A 19,498-nucleotide genomic window follows, 5' to 3' on the forward strand; every position below is an offset into this window, starting at 1 on the left:
GCACTTTGCGGGACGTTTCAGATGAGAGCAGTTCCAACTGTTTTTATTTAAAGATCAGGACTCCATGTTTTGAAACTCAAAGCATAAGCATTTGAACTGCGAATTTATAAACACTAACATATATCTGATCACATACATCCCAAAAACTTGTTTCATTGTTGTAGATAAATGTAGAGTAACCTAAATAAGACTATTTATAAACATTGTTATGTGTCCATCTGCTGCACATTGACTGATACATTGTGTCTGTTTTGCAAGCATCTGCACTTTTGTAGACTATTTTTGAGCAAAATGAGGAATTTGATACATTTAGGCCTATGGATAAACGTATGTATCCATTTACATTTGTGCACGGCTCCCTCTGCCCGATTTCAGGGATTGTTCCGGATACCGATCACAGATGTTCCACAGGGGAACTGGTCCCTCTTTATTCAAGACGAACATTAACTCACTGTGTTTATGGTCTTTCCTACTATAAAGAAGGAGAAAAATAAGTATATATATTTTTGTCAAGTGAATGAAATTCTTTTTCGCCAGTTTACAGAGGACACCAGTATATTCTAGGCTACCGGAATTTCATATTTCCATTTGTCATTCTACTAAATGGTCTGCATTGTGGATTCTGGGCCTGCTTTGATTGACGGTATTGTTTTAAATAACATAATATTGACATATTTCTGGATGTAAAACAAAAAACAAACGATTATAAAATGCATTGTCTGAATGCATGACTAAAAATTACTGAACAGACTAAGCAGGTTTCCTGCCACCAATCCCTGCTTGGGGTTATTAACTGTAATAAAGCACAAACGAGACGGTACCACTTCCAAGACGGTATAAAGGTGCAGGCGGGAACGGACCCCCTTAAAGGCACCAATGAATTCCAATCCCAAGTTGGGTGCCATGTTGGTTCAAGTTGTGCTAGAGTTTCTGTATGAACCTCGTACCTACTCCTGCCATTATTATATAGATTATATACACAGACTGCTTCAGCAGAAGCGACTTAGTATTCAGCTTTACATTTTGATATAGAGAGCATGGCTTTGCAAAGTCGGAAAACTGGAAAACTCTCATACAGCACTTCAGAAATGGACGTTAACGCTAAATAAAACCTTCTCCATTTAATATTTTCTTCATTATCATCCAAATAACAGACCTGAAAGCAAATTTTTCTCAACTCATTCCAACTGCAATAGAATCACAGATTAATTCAATGTCATCCCTCCCGTGAGAGAAAACTGTACACGTTTTATAAGTTAATGACTGCGCCAAGACGACGTGGCCACTTCTCCTGGAGCGAGACACCATCCACAAGCAGGACGAGACGACCTGTGTTCGATCAAGACTCCCGTGTAGTTAAGTACCAATAACTCGGTACGCCGGAGGGAGCAGGGCCCTCACAGATGGCGCAGGAGTCACGGTATTGCAGTGATTTCGTTGATGTTTGGGTAAATTAAGTGACACTGCAATTACCAACCATTACTACACAGCTGTTGTGCACGCTATGGAAACTCAGAAGGGAGGAAGACTGCTTGCTGACAAGTGATGCTTAGTGTCACTGAAGTCACGTCCATCCCAGCCTTGCATTCACCAAAAATAAACACACAGAGCAGCTGAAGACCTCGCCGAGGTACCGGCAGTGTTGCACTGCCTTCCGAACGCGGAGATTCATCCGCAGGTTTGCTGCACTGCTCTGGTTGAGTTGCTATTTGACTTGCCACTCGTCTGTGATTTTTAAAGCATTAACCTTGTCTACTTCAAACTTCATCAATAACTATTACGCATTACAAACAGTTAAAACAATCATAACAATCCTGCAGCTTGACTTATTAAAAAACCCTTTTTAAAGAATCAGTGAAATGGTATCATCGCCTAAGGGAGCTGAATGAGAAAACGATAAAAACGTCTTTAACAGATCAGCCATTTTTTTGCACGAAGCATGCAGGTGGATCTTCACCTGTAAGTAAAAACACCAGTCGGCTTCTACAGGTGATCTGATCCAAAACTTTTTGAAAAAGTTTAGCTTTTGACGTCTTTCCAATAAACAATTAACCTGTTCACCTAAAGCCTCTCCTCACCGCTTACCCTGTGACACTGCTAAAGATTTCCGCAAAAGCCGCAGAGTTTAAAGAACCTCCACCGCTGGCAACTCGCAGCGCCGAGACCGTGTTCATCCGGACTTCGTGGCGGACAGGAGACGCGGACGCTGAACCCACACGCTAATTTACAATAAACCGTCACTCCCTTCTCATTGGTTCTCAGCAGGTTTAACCAGCCTGTGACTGACAACGGCAGCTCATCCCATCCATCACTAATGTAAGACCTGCAGTCCTTCCTGCCACTGTGCCAGACCGAAGGTTCAGCCCATAAATGAAACCAGAACACAGGTCATCTCCAAAAGTAAATCTGAATATTACATATTTGTGTGTCTGTGTGTGTGTGTGTGTGTGAGAGGCTTCCTCACCTTGAAAAAGGGTTAGATCTTTTATGAGTCCTGGCCCAAAGAGTCCTTCCAAGATGCTCTCAAACCCTGCAGACAGAAAGAGGAAAAGACAACTTCAGCTACTACTTCAGATTACAAGTGGACCTTATGATGCTCAGAAATCCGCCAACAGTCATAATCAACCCCAGTATTCTCATAATTCTTAGCAATGGTGGGGGGGGGGGGGGGGGGGTCAGGTTCAGGCTCCGCACCTCTTCAGAGCCTAAGGTACATATTTATTTTTGAGGGTGGAAAAAAATCATTAAATTATTTCTCTTATATTCAAATATATATATATAAATAAAATAATATGCGCATCAAAGGAAAAATGCCGTTCTATAAACCCCCAATACTTGGCTTTTCATCCCCCGCACATTTACCCTCCCCCCCCCCAAAGCAAATCACCTCCTTTGCCTAATATAATAGCATGCACCAATGTCACTCACTTTTTATTAACTGTAAATACTGGATTCGGCTGTTGCTTAGCAACCACGTTGAGCAACACGAGTACATATGGTAGAGGCTTGCACAAAAAGAACAGTCAAGTGAGCACAGTTTTAAAAAAAAAAAAGAAAAATCAATCAGATTGGGGGTGGGGTTTATTCCTCCAATTTGAGGAAACCAACTGAGGACAGGAAAGTCGTACTCGACTGAAATGGTTAGGCTGGGGTTAAGGGACGTATTCAAAATTTTACCCCTCAAAAAAAATACAATAAAAATATCCCCTTGCTCCTCTTCAAACCTGTAACGTTGAGGTCTGGCTCTTTCCACTGGCCGGCAAACTGCACCCAACTCTTTTTTAACACTTGCAAACCTCTCGCTTCCGGACCCAAAGAAAGTACAACAGCATTTTTTCTTTCCAACGTTATATCAATGAATAACTGATCCAACAGAATCTTGGTGGCTAAAATCAGTAAAAGATCTTTATTCGTGCACCAGCTCAAGACACAACAAAAACCACTGACACAAGATCAGTTAATACAAATCCTGAATTATTTCCCTTGTAGCTCTTCCATTCTGTGCACATTAAAATGACAGAGGTCTTTCCCACGATTGTACGAGGTCAGTGATCCCTATTACAGGACAAACTGCTCCTAAGCCTCCCATGGAAGAAGTTCTTACTCTCCTACTCTGACACAGGGAATCTCGCTGTCTCACAATAATCAGCTTTTTAAACAAGCGAGGGACTATGCTTGGCACAAAAAAAAGCCAAAACTGTATGTGAAGGACCAATGGAACAATTTCCATTTCTACAGTTTGTCAAATGAACAAGCAGAAGGAACAGACCTCACTTGTGCTCTCCAATGAATTGAAACACAAAGACAAAGCATCTGTTGAAAGAAAACAGCTACTGGTTCACCATGCCAAAAACCATTACGCAGGTCCATCACTTCAGCACTTTAATGTTCCCCACAACCGTCCCAGTGGACCAAAAAAAAAATAATAATAAATAAATATTGGCAACGCTTTAGGTAAATTTTGTGTCCGACCTGTTTTTTTGGATGGTCACACTTAACGTACCTAAAAGACGTGCCCGCCCACCCAATATGTCATTTGGATTCATCCCCCCCCAAATTAAACAGACCTTTGCATTTAAATTATGAAGCCAAGGTCTCCCCCCATGTCATGCTCACCTACACCGTGAATACAGGCATTAATAAGCTATTTTGATATATACAGTTTCTTTCTCACATCTGAGGAACAAAAAAAATTGTTTTTGGCGGCAGGTAAATGTGCAAGAACAAAGACATGCAAAATCTGACATGAAAAATCCAATTACACATTCGTGATGCTGCAGTTCGTAATTACAGCAGGTTTTTGACGGCACCTCCTGCCTGGATTTGGACGGGATTTTCAGCTTGGTCCTTAAGGTGATGAAGTATTTAAAGATTTACTCCACGTTAAATTAACGATGTTTCAGACCGCAGGGTTCGCTTTCCCCTTTACCATGATTTCGGAAAGCGCGCCCTCCCTGCCACTACTCGCTCACTGAGCGGGACGAGCTCGCGCCAACCTGCACGCCGGGCCGCGGACACCCGGTGCATCACCCGCACCCAGAACCAGCAGGAGCTGTCAAAGACCCACATTTCAAGGCTTTCAGGAGGGAAAAAGTTATGAGAAACAATACAACGGTTATCAAATTTAACAAAAAAGACGGGCAGTGCGGCTATGACCCCCCTGTACCGCCTTCTCCTCTTTTGTATCATTAGCCTGTTATTTTTCGTCTGCTTAATGCGCTCGCAGTGCAAACCGATCCGTAGACAGTGGCAGCGTAAACACTGCATCCCGCTAAACGCAGCACCAGCATCCGGCCAATTACCGCAAATTAAAGAGCCGTGAGACTTTATCTGGCTTTGAGGGGACGGTTTAAAGGCTCAGCAATCGAAGGGGCTGTAGAAGTCAACGGTGACCTTAATGCTGCTCTGTCAGCAGGCCCACATGCCTCGACTTCAGAAGCAGAGCCGGTAAAACGGGTTCTGTTGGACCGCGGGTTAAGCAGGCGATGACCAAACCACATTAGGCAACAACTTCTTGGCCGCATCAAAAGATACTAGTCATCCTGGATAAAGGGTTCAGCCAAATGCAGAGATTGCAGCGGACATTTCAAAATGATCCTACAGCGAGTAAAGGGCACGACCAGGGAGCCCCACCCATGCTGACACTGAGCAAGTGGAAAATGCCAAGGAACATCGCACCACTTTCGGAATGGGGGGGCAGTTAAACAGCCTTCTGCTAAAGTCCTGAAGAGTCCTAAAGTACTAATAAATCTGGGAGACTTTGAAGGAGAAGCCGGGCCAAATGTCGCAAGCAAACTTGGAATCACAAGCGCCGGGCATTTTAATTTAGTCTTCACGCCTTTTCTGAGGCTTTCTGATCAACATCCGATCTACAAAAGTGGAAACTGAGACGGGAGAAGGACACAGAAGACGGTCACAGCGAGGAAGTGTGACCTGCTGAGGAAATCCAGGGGAGAAAAAAAGGGCCGATTTCCACACTGCCTGAAAACGCCTGAGGGTTAAACGTGCCCACAGCCTTGGAGAATCACTGCACACGTTGCCTTTACCCCCCCAGCAGACACCAAGCGGTCGTGCTTCGGGAACATAACGAGCGTGCATTCACCAACACATAAAAGATACAGTTTTAAGGATGTGAAAATCACTACTGTCTACGTATTTCCGACCAATTAATTATAATTTTCCAGAATGCCGGAAGTAAACTAAATGGAAGAAGTTATTTTTTCCATCCTTGTTAACTGCTAACTTAACCTGAAGTAACTTTCATTAACACACAAAATGCAGCTACTGTTTTAAAAGGATTTAGCTCTTGTAACGTAGACGCTAGTTCTGCTGGATCTGTGGCAGATCGTTAACCTTCATTGATTATTATGACAAGAAGCCAGCACACGCAGGTATGCTCCCTGACCGGGCTAAGAGCAGGCAGTACGGGTGCGACGAGTCTGTCACCAAACACGCTTCGCCTTTTGAAACCTCTCTTTCTTTAGGTAACACCAAGTCTAAATACTGTATTTGTATAAAAAAAAGCAAGTGTGCAAGACAGGGGAAAATGAAATGAGATGACTGGAAATGCGTCATGCAACATAGAAACAAGTTCTGGGTGACTTCAGCTGGCGGGGGGTGGGGGGGGGGGGGGGGTGGGGGGGGATAACAATCAGTAGGCTGTTGGGGGGGGGGGGGGGGCTAGAAACTGCACATCTTCATTTGTTTTTGGAACTATGTGGGGTTTTTGGAACTATGTGATTAAAAAAAAGAGCGAACAGCTAGTAGGGCAACCCAAAAAACAGACAGTGCTGAGGGAGGGGGGCGGGAGCCAGTGCAGCCACTGCCGAGGCAGTTCATTCAGACATCATTACTGCAGCACAACCTTAATGCCAGGAGGAAGTAACGAGCGCCGGGCGCTAACGAGAGCCCAGCGTGGCCCAATCGATAGCCATTAGGAAAGCCGCGCGGCGAAGGGGGTCAGCGGCCGGGCTTGATTAAATCCGCGGAATTCCCCCTAAAGCAAGCGGGGGCACTTATTTCACTTCCAATTAAAAGATCCGACACACGGAAGTGCGCAGCAAAACGCAGGCCGGCAAATTATGAAAATTTAAATACAAATTAATTAGCAAAGCTGGCTAATTAATTTTGCCCGTCTCTGGAACGGCGCCCAAACACGTTGGCGCATCGCGGCTGGCGGGACTACGTGGCCGACAGGAGCGGGTTTGACTCCGGCACCTGAACGCCGCACACTTCACAGCCCAATTATCGTTCAGTAGAAAAACAAAGTGTCAACGGAACAGTTCACCTCACGCGGCAGCGACTCCGCACGCCGGTGAGCGAGGTGGCTCTCCAATTAACCTCAGGCAGCGCGGACGGCGCACCGTGCCGCACGACTCCGGCGGCGGTAACCAAAGGGTGGATGACCCAAACTGTTAAACATAGTAGCGGGAGACCCTGTAACAAGGGGCACCGTCCGGGGCACCGGCTAGCCGGTAAATTAGCCTCACGTTACAGCCCTATAAGCGCTGACAGAGGTGAGCCGTGACCCAGTCGCTGGAACGTGAGCTCCAGACGCACGGCGGACTCGCGACAGGAACACGTTCACGAAACCGAGGACGGGGCGTCACTGCAAAGCAAGCAGAGCGTCTGCGCAACACCGGCAAAATAATAATTACACAGTGAAAATGCGGTACGGTCTGTTAGATGGATTAGAGCCTCCGACCCAGTCACACAGAGCAAAGGCATGCAGGCACAAGGACAAGCCCACGTCAGGCTTCCTAATGCATTTTAATGGACGCAATAAAAAGCTAATTAACATTTCCCAATTTAAAGGTTCACATTCTGCTGTGAGGGTGCCCTTCCACAGATTAGCTGGGATACAGTGGAACACACCCTGAATTTAAAGGAACGTGGTATCTTACCCAATGGTGACGTTTGGTAAAAACAAAACCGCATCACTTGGTCCCATACATTCCAAAATAAACAGTATCAACTCCAACACCTTTCATATCCAGACAATTTATTTTTTCCATCAAATAATTTCATAGCCACCTTCCCCCCGTTCATGATTTTCACATCGTGATCTCACAAAGGGTCCTGTTTAGATTTGCAGTTTAACGTACCGAAATAACTACAAATTTGTTAACCTTGGCTTCATTCTTTAACAAAGCTGAATTGCAGCTACATTATGACAGTGTGTGTGTCAGGTTGGGGGGGGGGGGGGTAACCTGAATGCTTGGGGGGGACGGGACCATGAGTGTGGATTTTTAACTGAGACCTGGAGCGTCTCAAGGGTCCTGATGCTGAGCAGAAGAGAGACTCGTTACCAGCTTCGTCAGTGGATTCCCGATTGGCAGTGCAGCAGACTCCGCCCCTTTCCCACCAACACTCAAGCTGATTGGTTCATCATTAGGGCTTTGCACGACAGGAAAAGTAAGGAACCACAATCAGGGAGAGATGGGTACTGCTCAAAGAAAAAAAACTTCCCAGAAACAGAAGACTGAATACACATCTTTAAGACGCCAGAAAACCCCAAACACACACACACACACACACACACACACACACACACACACACACACACACACACACACACACACACACACACACACACACACACACACACACACACCATTATGAATTCAAGCCGCAGAATTCCAACATAAGCCCACTGGGCACATTCCGAAATCCATAACTGTTGAGCACAATTACGAAATTACAATATAAAATAGGCCCACAACTATCATGCATTAAGCATACAAAGCGATCTTTTGTGAGGGACGGCCATGGTGGCCCGGAAATGGACCTTGAGGATATGAAGGATTCACACTAAAATCTCTGCACCCCTTATGAAACACATACTAACCTTTGGGTAAAGCTGTTAAAATCAGGTATGACTGAAACGCAGCTCTGATTACAGCCAAAGGCCTTTTTGAAATGATACCACAGAGCTGAGTTAGGCGCCCAGCAGCAACGCCACACCAATTAGTGCAAAAAAAAACAAAAACGATTCCTGGAAAACCGAAATTCTGAGAACAGCATGAACCACGAAACTGAAACTCCCCCCCCCCCCCCCCATTACACGCGATCACGCATGCGTTTGAGCGATTTTCACTTCGTCAAATGAATTTGAACGCAATCGTCTCTGGCACCCGAGTTATCAGCCCCGGTCCCTGCATTCCCAGGAACTCCCCGAAAAGCCTTAACTGGATCATAAACAAACAGGCCCAGAATCTGTGACTCCAGTAAAACGCGCAGGACACTCACAGCAGAACTGACAAAGGTAGGCAGCGCGATCGCCAAACTTCATGGTCTGTTAACTTGTACTTCAGTAGTACGTGGAGAAAAAGACCCTTAGACAGCAGACTGAGGCCTCTCCACGGAGCAGACCATCGTTACACTTACGACGCTGTGAAATGGAGCAGACCATCGTTACACTTACGATGCTGTGAAATGTGTTTTAAAGTGGCAGTTTAAAATGAATGTCGTCCTTCATACAACATGGTCCTGCCTAGAAAATGGCAACCCCCACCACTAGGTGTTATTTTTCCCCAAGATGTTGATACAGCATGGCTCCAGACCTCAACAGACGAACACCGAGCGCCGACGGTAACAGAGCTGCTCCAGACCTCAACAGACGAACACTGAGCGCCGATGGTAACAGAGCTGCTCTAGACCTCATCAGACGAACACTGAGCGCCGACGGTAACAGAGCTGCTCTAGACCTCATCAGACAAACACTGAGCGCCGACGGTAACAGAGCTGCTCTAGACCTCATCAGACGAACACTGAGCGTCGACGGTAACAGAGCTGCTCTAGACCTCATCAGACGAACACTGAGCGCCGACGGTAACAGAGCTGCTCTAGACCTCATCAGACAAACACTGAGCGCCGACGGTAACAGAGCTGCTCTAGACCTCATCAGACGAACACTGAGCGTCGACGGTAACAGAGCTGCTCTAGACCTCATCAGACGAACACTGAGCGCTGATGGTAACAGAGCTGCCACAGAACCAAATTCAGGTTAAACAACCCAATTTTGTCCTCTGCTGACCCAGATCCTTCTAAAATTAAAGTGGCAATGGAGAGAGGGCTGACTGACAAGCAACACACCTCCCAGCTGTACGAGAGTGTGGAATAAAATAAAAATTACGTGGATTGGGGGGGGGGGGGGGGGGGGGGGTTACAAAGACCCATCCTGTTTTTGGGGCCTAGCTGAAGGCACTGTGAGGACTGCTGATCTATAATGGTGCCCATGGTAGTTTAGCACAACATAGCATAAAATCTTTCCCATTCCCTTTAAATGTACATATTTATGAGGAAGACACCGTTAACAAAATCCTTTAGGGCATTCAGCGGGGGCTAATTCAGCAGCAACAGAGAAAACCCCCCATTTCAGAGGCAACCTAAAATAGTCTGTTTTCAAGGAGCAAAGTACTGAGAAACGGCTGATCCTTTCGGGGGGGGGGGGGGGGGACACGACCTAAAATGATCTTTTAAAAAATTTTAAAGCCACATGACTGCTTTAGAAGGTAACGAGACAATCGTGGTTAAACGCTAAACATTTACATTTGCATTGAAGCAAAGAGCTAATGCTTTTAGACAAAACAACTCAATTCAGGTTTGGCAGCTCGCTCAAGGGTACAACAGCAAGCCCCTTCATGGGATTCTAACTGGAGACTTTTGGGTTGTGAGCAACAAACTCAAAAGCACAGAATAAAGACGGATGAGGTTCACAGCAGCGTAGGCCGTGACCTGTGCATTCCGAGATTGTACCTGCCAACCACATGCATCGGAATACAGGAGCTTGGAATTTTCCAACAAGGCCAAAGGAGGCAGCGTATATTTTATAACAATTTTTACAAACCATTAAGTCAAACCAAATTGAAAAAAGATTAAATACATAAATAAATGCACAATTTAAATCAGCCATTACTGACATCAAGTCTATAGTAGGGGGCGGCATGGTGGTGCAGTGGTTAGCACTGTCGCCTCACACCTCTGGGACCCGGGTTCGAGTCTCCACTTGGGTCACATGTGTGTGGAGTTTGCATGTTCTCCCCGTGTCGTCGTGGGGTTTCCTCCGGGTACTCCGGTTTCCCCCCACAGTTCAAAAACATGTTGAGGCTGATTGGAGTTACTAAATTGCCCGTAGGAGTGCATGTATGCATGTATATAAATATATTTAAAAAAAAAAAAAAAAACACACACACAGGTACTGCTCAATGTACATAAAAGCGACTAACATTAATCTGAACATAAAAAAAGGAAAATCGGAGACAGACTTTACGGACGCACTAATGAAGAAATGCGACTGATGCCGGAATAATTAAATTCACACTATATCTTTCCATTTTTTCCCCCCCGCGTTCTTTAGTATGTATTACAACCATATTGTCAGCTTGTGTTACTTGATGTTAGGCGTTTTGAATAGTATAGGAAGGTAAATCCGACCTACATAAAAATCAGATTTACGTAACGCATCGCTCACGTCAGCTGAGAGCTACCTGTACGTCATGCATCATGCTCGGAGCATCTCACATCTGTAGTACACTCTTCCCAGAGACAGCCACCGGCCCGGCTCCACACGGGACCAAGCAGGGCTGCTCCACAGACACGATTACACAGCGCCGGTCCAACCCAACAAAGGCAAGGCGTAGCCTTGCCAAGCCCAGACAGGACACACTTCAGGACTCCAACTAGTTAACTAGAATTCATGGCAAAAAGAAATGATACGATTCCCGAGTCGCCCCTGGAGGCAAAGAATGACTCCCGTCGCCTAGTGAAATCTCCACCCCCAAAACCTGCAAGTTCGTGTGGAGCCTGGACATATCTTTCTTAGAAGGAGGCCTTGTCAAAAAAGTCGGGCTGAACAAATACGCAGGGAAACCTCACGTTACAGAGGACAAGAAACGGCTTCTTGGAGTCGCGGCCCAAAGCCGCGCTTTCGCTTGCTGGTTCACACACACTCCACCATATCGGGCCGTTTACCCAGAAGCCACCGGACCCTGTGACACACCAAGTCGAAGGTGTGTCTTTGAATCGTTCCTGGGCTGAGAGTGCAAGTTGGGTCAGCCTCAGACGAACAGCGAACGCACAGAGACGGCGCCGAATTTGAGCATCCTGGTAAAAAAATAAAGCGCTGCACTGTAAGCGCTTAGGGGCATTGAGGGCTGCCGGCTGAACTTCCAGGGAACACAGGTGTTTGGGAGTCGGACACAACAGAGCAACTCGACCTGCGTTCAGCGAGCATTTACATAACACCAGGAAATGTGATCATCTCCATCACGATCCACAACTCTCACACTGAGTTTCTTCTTTATCATTTATACAGATCAGCCCCCAATCCAGTCCTTGCAGCTCCCCCCCCACCTAACAAAGGGAGGAAGCAGAAACATGAACCGTCTGCGGGTCCCTGAGGAAAGGATTAGGAAATACTGACATAGATATAGAATATTTGACTGAAGGATTAGGGGTGAAGCATTTTGAAGTAGCGCAAAGATTAGAACCTGCAGGCTCCATGTTACAAGCCCATGTCCCAAAGCGGCAGACCATCCCCCCCGACGCGCAATTTCTAAACATGGTATGGATTTCAAATCATAACGTGCAACAGAAATTATTCGCCAAGCCAAGCAATCAACGAGGAGCTGCACAGATTGCTGTACTTTGCTTGCATACTCCTATAATGCAACACATAATGAAAGTTTCTTTAAATAGCCCAGAATCTACTTTTATGTTAACTACCAAAATGTAGTCTGGCTGAGCCTTGTGAAATATGCAAGAGCTGCAGATGCATGAGTTTTCAAAAAAAAAAATAAAAAATTGAAAAAAAAGTTTCACGCTACTTGTGAGAGTCCTTGGCATCACAGCGACAGGCATCGTGAACCTTTCAACAGAACACGTCTTAAAATGTCCAGTGGCAGGATCCTGCCCTGCCCTGCACCGCCCCCCGCCCCCCCCCCCCACCACCACCTGACCTGACCTGACCCCATAACATAAACATCCCCTTGGAAGCACCGGAAATGGTTTGTCACGGATGTCTTTGCCGGAAATTCCACTTGGGCTAGTGCTGGTTTCTAGGCACGGACACCAAAAGCAAAAGCTTCTCAGCCATGGAGAAGCGTGTGCGTGATATTAGACAGATCTTACATCTGGACACTTTGGGAGGCAACACCCTGATGACCAAAACGCAGGTGGAACACGGAGCCATTTGCCGGGCTGAGGTATAAAAGCCGACGGCTGACTCCACGCCGGACCCTGAACAGACTCACGCTCATAACGCGCGGACGCTAATGATGGACACATCGCACACATTCCTAACGACTGCATCTACACGCAGCGAAAGCAGGAGAGCAAAAACAGGGGATTAATTATTCAAAACTATCGAATCAATAATGCAGAGAAACTGCAACAGAAGGAATGATGAACAGAGAAGCACCACACACACACACACACACACACACACTCCTACAAACTGCATGCCCCTGAATATGCAGCAAATTGGGGTGCGATTTTAGCGGCTCCACACCTCACCAGAGCTCAGAACCTGTTAGCGATTCAAACACATGCACGAGGAGGAAAACACAAGCCTTCTGCGCGACACTGCGGTGAATCGCATCAGGACGGTTCGAGAAGCGCCGTCCTTCCGGCCCGCGACCGCCAGCGCCTCTTCCCGTTTTCTCGGTACTGTACGTTCGTGGCCCACCTTCCGGTGCAGAGGAACCGGAACCAAACTGCCGATACGCACAAACACTAACGTTTCCCCTCCCAGCCAAACAAAGCGGCGGCTCGCTAAGAAATGAGCCATGTTCTTCCGAGACGAAAAAGTAGGGCTCTGCGTTTCCCACGAGCGTCACGAATGCAACAGACTGCGAATCTGCACCGAGAAGCATTTCCGCTAAGATGAAGCATTTTACGAGCTTAAAACACAACCGCGAATGGTAAAAAAAAAATCGTCAGGTGGGAGGAAATGCAGGAATGGAATGCTGTATATCTGATGTACAGCTGAACAAAGATGATGTCGAGAGTTATGAAATTTTAAACCAAGGGCAAATCTCACACACACATGAAAGAGCATGTTCTCAGAAAGCATTTGGAAGCCACAGCCATGTAGGAGGCAGCTGAGGATCGTCATGTGCAACTTAAATGAACGAATACAGAGCTTTTCCGCTATAATTAAGCAGGTATTTCAGCATTTTTGCCAGTACAAGCCTCCGGACCTTAATTTGGGAGAATATGAAGTCGCATTAAATCCTCATTCAGCAGAATGAACAGTCATGGAAGGGAGAGAGAAAACACACACACACACACACACACACACACACACACACACACACACACACACACACGGCTGAGCCAAGAATCGCACACAAATTAAACAAACCACCTGTTATTGATTCTTTGACTATTTCCAGGGGCACCAATGATACAGAAGGCAGGACAAGGGCAGTGCGACACACCGAGGATTTATTTATCCCGAGAAGGTACTTCTGAAGGTTCAGGACTGGGATCGAGTACAACTCACATGTCCAGTAAAGCATTTTTAACAGCGGTTTGAGGCCAGCACTGCCCACAGAACAGGAGTAGGCCGTACACTTTGTAAAACAAAGTAGTAAAAAATAAAGTGCTGTGATATTAGCGACAATAAGGTAGAGGGTGACGGAGCTCCAAAAGAAACGCCTCACGGAATACAAGTTTGCGTTTAGTGGTTCACAAAACGAAGAAGGATCCTTCAGATTTGTGTGGTTCGATCCCTGACGGAACCTCGAGCATCAAACTTCAGGAAGAGACCAACTCAAAAGGAGGAAAAAAGGGGGGAGACAACAAACTAGCATGTCTTCTCAATGAAAATGCTGCTTCCTGGCATCTCTCCCCCCGCCATCAGTGCGGCCAAATCACTGCGTTGTTTTTCCCCGGCAAACACTGTAAATGTTCAGCATAAAGTTTCAAAATTATATACTTGAAGAAAAATTAAAAAGAAACTGAGCCCAGTACAGCCCGATATGTCCAGAGGCACCTACAGTTGGACTATCCAACCAATGACTGTACCCTATCTAATGCACTGCCATTTACGCTGACGGAGACCAGGTACCATTTGACCCAAGGTACTCCACAAGCAGGCAGGACATAAAGCAACACGTCAACCCACAGGTCAAGAGCAGGGCGCACCAAGCCTCCCAGAACCTGCGGCAAGACCGAGGGAAGACGGGCTGTTCGGGAAGCCAACACAGGATCAAGGGGCTCTGCCACAATTACAGGCGACTCGACGCAGCATCCCGCGGCACAGAGCCGCATCAACGCCACGTTGGCTGCACTTCCATGGCGGTGGAGCGGACACCGATGTCGCGCCATTAGCGAGAAGCTACCAGACATCCAACCACTCAAGGGGACAGCTGCTATTTTGCTATACGAACCATCTTCCTGGCCACCCAGAAAAGGAACTCCAGCCAGACAACTACAGATATGGCCAAGATTTGTCTTTTTCAACTTCCCAGTACTTGCTGCCTTTCAGGACCCCCTTAGGGGTTTCTTAACATTTACTAGGATTAAATAAAACTTGGCTTTGAAAGGCCACCTAGAGTTGGGTAATTCAGGTCCAGAGAGTAAAAATCCAGACCGGAATTTAGTTTCAACCATCCATTTACACAGTACTCTATGACAGATTCTTTATGCTCAACTGAATGGTTGAAACTAAATTCCGGTCTGGACTTTTACTCTCTTTACCGGAATTACCCAACTCTGGGGCCACCGAAATCAAGCAGAGCTGAGTGGAGCAGGAGTCCATCTCCAAGTTTTCCAACTGTTCACCGGAGCAGTAAAAAGAATCCAACTACTAAATCTCGTTTTCTTTCATGTTTAGTTGGATTAGTCAAACTGTGGGTTTTCTTTTACTCCACTTCAGATCGATAAATCACACAACTGAAGTCCCTTGAATGGCAGAGAGAGTTTTAAAAGCCACACGTTTGTTTAAAAAGCCTTCTCTAAGACTTGGGGGGGGGGGGGGTAAATCAAAGTCCATGGTCTCTTTCTTCTCATTTTAAACTTTACACTGGAAGGCAACCTTGAGAACCACACCCCAGACAATATTTGAACGTCAGGTTTGACAGAGAACGGGCATCGAGGCACATCAAGAACAAAGTGCAACAGTAACCACCCCCCCACCACCATTTCAGTCAAAAGGATCTGTATGTCCTTGGGGGGGGGGACCACACTCCAGACATTAAACAAAAGCATGACCTTACACTTATTACATTTTCTTCTCCCCCTCCCAAATTCATGTGCCCACAAAGCTTATTATTAAGGGAGCTTCCGGCATGAATGGTAGGTGAAACAAAGGATATTTGTGGGTCACGCATGGAAATAATAGAGTAGTCAAAAGCAGGAGACGCTGTTAACGAGCATAGTCTGGTTCTTTTGGGGTGGGGGGGGACACCTGGCTACAGCAGAAAAGTAAATCTGGCAGGAGTTCGATACAACATCCATCTTTAATTCCTTTGCCAGTGTAAGAGTGCACAAAAATATAAAATGCAATAATCAGCGGCCTATAGGTATGTGTATAATTGTAAACACAGGTTGACTGAACCTATTGAAGATAAATTTATTGACAAGCCCCAGAAAACCATATTTTGCATTTTGATGACATACAATTTAAACAAAGTCAAGTACAAAAAAAAGGCATCTTGAAAGCTGTCTGACGGTTTTAGCACATTCAAGCATTAACATTACCTCATTTTAAAACAATTGGATATGGAATTTTAGCTTTCAATCAATAAAATGTCTTTGCAAATGTGACGCATCTAGAAGACTGAGCGGTTTAACATTCCTTTAATTTGAGCAAAGCGTTACACGTAACCTTGTGAATTACACCACGTTAAGTATCACACAGCCCTGATGAAAGACAACAAACGATACGGAGGGAGCTCCTGTGCAAGCGGATCGGGTTTTTAAACGGAAAGGATCGATATTGCCTTTTAGTGGGACTGTGTAGTCTTCACTTCTTAACCCGCACGGAGACGCTGCGTGGCCTTATTTGAATTAAAACTGATCCCGCTTTATTAAATCATATTAGAGCAAATCGCATATTGTTACATTAAGAGCAGATTTAAAGATCAGCAACTATGTGTCAATCTATATCTCAGGCTGCCCCTTTTCCGCAATATGTGTATGACGGCATTAATAAAAAAATAATCAAGATCAATACAAAGGGCAGATACAATGTAACAGCATAGACCTAGGAGACAAAAACGGGGGACAAATTAAGTTTTTCATTTGGGGAGGGGGGACACTGTAGCGGACAGAGAGACCATTTACAGTCTCAGGAAGAGAGTTTCGCAGTTTAAATACAGAAATCTCGTCCAAAACAAATCATCATCTTCTCTGGACCTAATGCGCAATGAGACTGGGCCATTTTATCCGGACTCGTGTCCCGGGAGATCACAGCCAGAGGAGCATAATCTGTAAATAACACCGAATATGACAGATTTAACCGGATTAAACGGGGACAGACAGCTAATGAAAAAGGCAAAAAGGGGGGGGAGGGGGGATTTGTTACGGCAAGACAGACGGGCAAATGTACCAGACATCCTAAAACGCAATTTAAGAACTCGCAGTTTAGAAGCGATACCCTCTAAATAACCCGATTTCAATTTTCTGGCTATACTGGCTTTCTTGGGAGCGCCTGCTGCTTGTTTATCGATCGGCTTCATTAATACGCAAAAGATCATTTTAAGTAATTATATACATATTGCCAGCACGACAATTTCACAGGGGAGCCAAATCAGCAAGCTACATTAAGTCAAAAGCGTATCAAAACGATACTAACTAGCTGACCAACCCGATCCAAGTTTACGCCAGCTAACTAGCCTATATGGTGTCGGTTAAATTAAAGCAGGTTGTTTTAATAAGCCATGGTGCCCAGCGCAGCCGCTGCGTCTCACTGGAAGCTCGTCAATCTCGTTTTTCATTGTGTCATCTCCGCCCCCGTCCCTAAAATACCAAATATATTTCAGTGACATTTCCCCATTGCAGCAATGCGCGCTCACTGCGCGCCGCACGGAACCCGGCTCCGTTACTGAAGGAACGCGCATCGCGGCCCCCAAGCAGGAAACACAGCAAAACCAAAAAAGTGGTGCGCGCACCCCGGCGGAGCATTGGCCCCTCATTGGCTAAGGCTCGGTCCCCGCTGGTCACGTGACGCGCTTTCCGTACAATAAATAAACAAAAAAACTGTTAATTATTCTTGTTTAATAGTGTTTCTTGGGGGGATTGGTGTTAAATATGCCAACAGGCCGCCTTCAACCGCAAAACGAGAAAGTTCACAATGAATAAAGGGCATGACAATGGTCGCGAAAGCGAATCTGAAAGCACAGTGCTGAAAAACAAGCTGCATTTTTGGGTATGTGCGGAGGGAGGCGAACTGCTTGAAGTAACAGCTGCGCGAGACAAAAAAAACCAGCTCCGTACTGCTCCTGACTGTTCGAGAGAATTTTCGGAGGAACCGAGACAAAATGTATAACACCTCCACAAATACCCAGCCCCGAGGAACGACAGTCGGTTCTGCATGCAATGTGAAAAGAGCTTACCTACACAGTGAATGAGTTTATGCCGCCACGAGTCAAGTTCCTGCCGAAAGCCGCGCCTCTCGATCGTGCATTGCTGCCTTTTGCACAGACTCGCCATTTTCTATCGGCCCCTCCCGCGGCCGCGCACGTTCTGCTGGGTGCTTCCCAGCGCGCACGTCATCGCCACTTTTTTGTGTGTGCATGGGTGGAGTATTTGGAGACGCTTCTGCGGCATCTTGACCGTCAGCCCGCCCACCAGAATAAATATCTTGTTTTTGGCTGCTAAAAACTGTCTGATTTTAGTCTTTGAAATGCAAACGTTATTCACTAATATTCAAAAAAGCCAAACTCCAAGTAACAATACGACTTCCAACTGTTTTAGTAAGTGCTGCAAATTTAGGATATTTTTGAGGCTGTACACTAGCCTACGACTTGATATGTAGATTTGCTGCAGTAAGCGTGCGTTATCTTACACATATCTCGTATGATAATACAGTACCCCAACTCAACTTTTGTGTCATGTTTTGCTTATTAACAATTAAAGGGTTAATTTCGTGCCCCAGTTCTATTCGATTAAGTATCCAAAATCCTGGAGCTCCGACGCCATGAAGCATATAAAACACAGATCCGCAATCACTTTTAACCCCTTCAGCTTCCAGTTGCATCGCGGGTTCATAGCGCCGTACTGTTAAAAGACCCTAGAAACAACAACAGATACCTAGCCAAATTATCTCCATCATGCAATGTAATAATTTGGTTTATAGTAAAATAAACAGGCACAAACAGACACGATAGATAGATATTAAGCTTATTTTGTTATATGTAACAAAATTTTATTAAGTTAAAAGGCAAAAAAAACTAAAGTCAGGTAGGTACCAATGGATAACAATCAATTATACATTGCAATTGATTAAACGATTCATTTATTTTAAAAGTACGCTTAGAAAAAACAGAGGGAACAAGATCATTTTAAAACATTTGCTATCTCAGTAACATTACGCATTGGAACAGCTGCGGAATTCTTGGTATGTACTTCATTTTAACTGCTTATGCACAAATATCCAAGTATACATAAATAAATGGGGGGGGGGGGGGGGGGAAGAAAACACTGCAATCCGTGAACGTAATTCACGTTGGATAAAACTCCTTAGCTATGCAGATTAAATGAATAAGTAAACTCACAAATAGCTGTTTAAAAAATAATATGACAGACCCTCCTTGTAAGCCCGATCAGCATTAGAGGCTCGAATATGGATGGACAAAATTCCCTTGCAGTGTAACAAGTTCACTATAACTTATAATACAACAAAATGTGATACAATATAATATAAAATAGGGGCCAGTATGTGGCTCAAAAGGCTAAAACCCCTGTGTCTGTGATAAGAATGTCAGCTGCGTCTGTGGGCCTTTGAGCAGGGCCCTTAACCCCCCCCCCCCCCCCAGCTCCATGGGGGCCG

The 19,498-nt window shown here is 45.6% G+C and overlaps 1 protein-coding gene across 7 annotated transcripts in view; it reads right to left on the reverse strand.

Moving 5' to 3' along the window:
* Positions 1 to 18,189, reverse strand: part of lcor (ligand dependent nuclear receptor corepressor) — a 52,344-nt gene extending 34,155 nt beyond the window's left edge. For 4 of the 7 annotated variants that reach the window (XM_048987861.1, XM_048987860.1, XM_048987867.1 and 1 more), the window contains exons 1-2: positions 18,063 to 18,188; positions 2,465 to 2,530 (exon numbers count right to left, since the gene is read on the reverse strand). In XM_048987861.1, coding sequence (XP_048843818.1) covers positions 2,465 to 2,530; positions 18,063 to 18,159 — 163 coding nt within the window. In that variant the 5' untranslated portion in view covers positions 18,160 to 18,188. Of the gene's footprint in view, positions 1 to 2,464; positions 2,531 to 18,062 lie in introns of all 7 variants that reach the window. The other 3 variants (XM_048987864.1, XM_048987862.1, XM_048987863.1) reach the window with 2 other exon arrangements.
* Between the last annotated feature and the right edge of the window lie 1,309 nt (positions 18,190 to 19,498).

This window comes from Brienomyrus brachyistius, chromosome 20 (assembly GCF_023856365.1).
Source record: "Brienomyrus brachyistius isolate T26 chromosome 20, BBRACH_0.4, whole genome shotgun sequence".
Lineage (NCBI taxonomy): Eukaryota > Metazoa > Chordata > Actinopteri > Osteoglossiformes > Mormyridae > Brienomyrus > Brienomyrus brachyistius.